The sequence below is a fragment of the Tupaia chinensis genome, unplaced genomic scaffold (genome assembly GCF_000334495.1).
Source record: "Tupaia chinensis unplaced genomic scaffold, TupChi_1.0 Scaffold000063_1, whole genome shotgun sequence".
Lineage (NCBI taxonomy): Eukaryota > Metazoa > Chordata > Mammalia > Scandentia > Tupaiidae > Tupaia > Tupaia belangeri.
The window spans coordinates 313525-317999 of NW_006159521.1; the positions used below are offsets into that span (position 1 = coordinate 313525).

Here is a 4475-nt window from a genome sequence, read left to right on the forward strand (position 1 = left end):
CGGCTGGGTCGTAGCGCTCCACGGAGCTCATGGGCATCCTCTGGAACTCGCCTCCGATGGCGTAGAGGTGGTCGTCGAAACCGACCAGCGCTGTGTCGTAGCGCGGCTGGTGCGGACTGGAGAATTCGCGCCACGTGCCGCCATTGGGGTCGTAGCAGAAGCCCAGCTCCACCACCTCCTTGCTGGGGCCGCGCACGCCCCCCACGATGTACAACTTGTTGCCCAGCGTGGCCACGCCTGCTAGCATCGTGCTGGCCTCCAGGGGCAACACGGCTAGCGTGTGCCACGCGTCCTCCTCCTCATCCAGGTAGCACAGCGTGCGCGACGCGTCCTCCAGGAAGCCAGGCGCAGGCGTGTGCGTGCTCAGGGCCACGTAGCTGCTGGGCCGCAGCGCGGCCACGTAGGCGCGGGCCTCGGGCAGCGCCAGCTCAGCCGCCAGCTCACGCGGGCCATCGCGGATGAAGAGCGCGGCGCTGTGGAACACGTCGTGCAGGCCGAAGGCGGCAGCGGAGTCGCACAGGAGCGCGCAGTTGTCCGACGTGAGGCTGTGCTCCAAGAAGCGCGCCAGCGCCGGCACCTGCAGGAAGGCGGCGCACTCCACGGCCTGCAGCAGCTCGTCGGCGGCCACCAGCGCCGGCCGCTCTCCGCGCAGCACCTGCAGTGTGGCACGGAAACCGCCGGCGCTCAGCACGCCTAGGCGCACCTCGGCCGCGCGCGCCTCCCGCATGCCGGAGCGGAAGAGGCCGCGGAAGAAGCCGCAGTGCTCCACCAGCAGGGCCTGTTCCACCTGGAAGAGCTGGCCGGCCACCCAGACCTGCACGCGGCCACCAGCGCCGGCCGCTCTCCGCGCAGCACCTGCAGTGTGGCACGGAAACCGCCGGCGCTCAGCACGCCTAGGCGCACCTCGGCCGCGCGCGCCTCCCGCATGCCGGAGCGGAAGAGGCCGCGGAAGAAGCCGCAGTGCTCCACCAGCAGGGCCTGTTCCACCTGGAAGAGCTGGCCGGCCACCCAGACCTGCACGGGAGCTTCTGGGCCCCTGGGCATGGCGGGCCGAGCAGCCGCCTCCGAGGGCCTGGGTTCACCGGCCACCGACTCTGGGGCTCCCCCGAAGCGAAAACCTCACTCAGGAGATATAAATATCTCGCTGGCTAAAGATAGTGCAGCTCATGTGATGAGATGGCCGGCAGGCTGGATGGCCTGAGGCCCAGAGGGCATCTGCAGACCCGTGTGGTCACTCACTTCCGATGGAGAAATAGTGATAACCCTGTCCCGAGCCCTACAGCATGCCGGCATGTGAGGGCTGCCCAGGAGCAGAGCTCCTTTACCCCGCGCCAGCGCACCGAATGCTCCTAGTATGGGGACAATATCTGCGAAGTGTTGCCAATGAGGCTTAGAGAGTTTAAGTGGCTTGCTCAAGGTCACTCAGCTGGGATGGTGCAACAACAGGAGCCACACCCAGCCCACCTCGTCAGCCAGGCTAGGGTCCAAGACAGGGTTCTAATTTGGCCTGACCTCTGCCCTTGGCTTTGGGCTAGTCCGGTCTCTGGGCCTCAGCATTCTCTGTAAAATGGAAACGAAGCAGCCCTGCTTTGCAGGTGAGCATCAGGAAGCCCTGGTGTGTGGACCTATTCCCTGATTTGGGACGGGAATGCGAGGCTATTCCCCAGTAGCCTGCTCCCCCAGGACTATGTGGCTCTAGACTTTGGGAGGAGCCGTGTGGAGCCAGTGAGGCTCCATATATGCCTGCGGATGTGAGGAAGGGCTTGTTAAAGTAGTGAGAGCTGAAGCTGAAATGGCCGCGCGTTACAAGCAGGTTACGTTGACACCTGTCATTCTTGCAGCTCTCCTATGAGTAGGAGCTATTGTTCCCCGATTTAATAGATAGCTCTTTTGTTGCTTTACACCAGTGCCATGATTTAGATATTATTAATGGTCCCATTTAATAGATAGATTGTGGCACTAACAGTCACATGGCCAGAGAGTGGCAGACCTAGGACTAGAAAGCAGCCAGCCTGACACTAGCGTGTGTGCCCATAACCACTGGGCTCTGCTGCCCCCCTGTGCTACATGTGCCGAGCAGCTGCCTTCTACCAGGAGGTCAAAGTTGGAGGCACCTCAGGCTCGTATGGTTGAACCCTTTCATTTACAGAAAAGACTTGGGGCTGAGAGGCGCCGGCGCTCCCAGGTTTGTTTGTTTGTTTGTTTGTTTGTTTAAGAGTTATTATATTCATTTATTATTATTATTTTAGTTTGACCAGAGAGAGACACAGAAAGTGACAAAGCAAGCCACCAGGTCTAGGACTCAAGCTGCAGTCAGCCATGGGGGAGTCCAGCGCCTTAACCACCACACCACCTGCTGGCCCCTTGCCCAGGGTTTTGTAACTTGGGACAGACAACCCCAGGCCTCCTGCTGCCCACCCTGTGGCACTTAATTCACTGCACAGAACTTTCCTGGGTGACCAGCTAAGATCCTTGGCCCCATAATGGCAAGAGAAAGGGAGCTTAGTGATTTTCTTCTCCTGCCACCTTCTTTTACAGATGGGGAAACTGAGGCTCAGACCCATATAGACTGGTGTCTGACGTTCAGGAGATGCTCAGCTGGCCCTCGCTGGTATGTAGGCCATGTTCAGGAGGATGGGGAGGGAGGAGGTCAGGGGAACGCCCCGCCTCAGGACACACATATCCATGAACCCTCACGTATGACTCTGCAGGACATGAGTAGCCTCCCAGCTAGGAAACGCTCCCTCCCCTGTTCATGCCTTCAAAGTGGGGCTGGAATGTGGGGACCACTTGTGTGAGCCTGGGAAGCCAGAGGCCTGGAGGAAACAGCCAGAAATATTCTGACACTGCCCCAGGGACCAGACAGGAAGAGGAGGAGGAGATGGGGGTGGTGGAGAGGAGCCCCCGTGAATACTATCCCAGGCCCTCTGCCAGCTTCTCTCCTTCCCTGAGGCCAGACATGACAGAAAGGGCCTGGAAGTCCAGGCAGCAGCCATGACAACCCCTTCTTGGGGACAAGTGGGCTCTGCAGTGCTGGCGGGCTTAGGGAAAGGTATCTGACTGGTCCCATTTCACAGACGAAGGAAGGCAGGCTTAGGGACGTGAAGGCTTTCTCCCTGTCCTGCAGCCAAGCTCAGTGCCTCTCCCCACCTGCAGGAACCTTGCCCCAGGGGAGGGAAACAGCCAGTTTATGAGACTGGGGACAGGCTGACTCCAGGGCCTGAGCTGCTGTGCAGGCCTAGGGCCACCGTCCCCTTCCCAATGGCCTGTTTGAGACACCAGGATGAAGTTTCCTCACTGTGAAGTTTGTTCACAGGGTCGATTTTTCTGAAGTCAGCCCTGGCTTGAATGAGTTGAGCTTCATACACACCCAGATTCTATCTTCAGTGTCCAGGCAAAGGGGAGAGGGTCAACCAGGTGGGGGGTCATGGATTTGTGGCTAGGCAGAGGCTCCACCCCCAATACCCCAGTGGGGTGTTGTCTGCAGCTGGAGAGAGTTTCCTCCTCCCAGACACTGAGTGTCCCTCTGGGATTTGGAGAGGACAAGCCAGGATACTGGCTGTGGCCAGCCCACAGAGTTCCCAGGCCCTGCCCGACCCAGCACCAACCTCCCTCTCCATTGTGCATCCCCGGCTCTGTGTGAGATTGGGGGTGGGGGCCAGGAAAGGAGTCTATCAGACCCTGAGCTCTTTCAGAGCACAGACTTGGGTTTGCTCTTCTCTGAATTCCCAATGATCAGCACACAGTGGGGGTCTTTAAGTGGACTCCCAAGCCCTAACTTGTGGGAGTCCCAGTCTGATAGTGATGACTGCCCCTGCCCCAGGGAGCCTCCAGCCTCTGCGATCCCCTGTTCTGGGAGAGCCCCTGCCCTTGTAGTCTGAGGGAGGTGCTCTGGCCCTCGCCCACATCGCTGCGCACACTGTGTAGTGAGTGGCTTGCACTGCCTGGATCTGGAGAAGAAAGAGCACTAGACCTGGAGTCGGGACCCTTGCCTGGCTCTGATTCCAGCACGCCCACTGCCTTGCCAAAGCCTGACTCCAGGCCCCGACTTCATCTGGAAGTGAGGTTTGCGTCTCACTTCTGAGCTTCCGCTGGACTCGGACATCTGAATTTATCATTGAACAACCACAGAAGTGGCTGTCATGTGGGGAGACAGCAACATCACGGAGGAGTTCTAGCATAGCTTGATGGGAAACGGCTCCTAGGGCGGGTGGCAAGGGTGGGACCCACCATCGAGAAATCTCACAGGGCTGTGTCTAGACCGGTATGCGCCCCACTCGCTCACTGCAGGGGAATCTACTGAGCATCCGCACGTGCCCGCCACTGGGCTCTGGGCCAGATCCTCTGCATTTGAGTGTCCAGGGGCCCCTGGTGAGAGCCTTGGTTGGGAGAAATAAGTCGAAAGAGTTGGACTACTTGCCTTAGCAGAAAAACTCTTCCTTTTTTTTGGGGGGGGGGGGAGGTTTTTGTTCTAG

The 4475-nt window shown here is 59.3% G+C and overlaps 1 protein-coding gene across 1 annotated transcript in view; it reads right to left on the reverse strand.

Moving 5' to 3' along the window:
- Positions 1–1044, reverse strand: part of KBTBD13 (kelch repeat and BTB domain containing 13) — a 3451-nt gene extending 2407 nt beyond the window's left edge. Inside the window, exons 1-2 of the mRNA XM_027766033.1 lie at positions 1015–1044; positions 1–814 (exon numbers count right to left, since the gene is read on the reverse strand). The exon at positions 1–814 is cut by the window's left edge and continues 2407 nt beyond it. Coding sequence (XP_027621834.1) covers positions 1–814; positions 1015–1044 — 844 coding nt within the window. The remainder of the gene's footprint in view (positions 815–1014) is intronic.
- Between the last annotated feature and the right edge of the window lie 3431 nt (positions 1045–4475).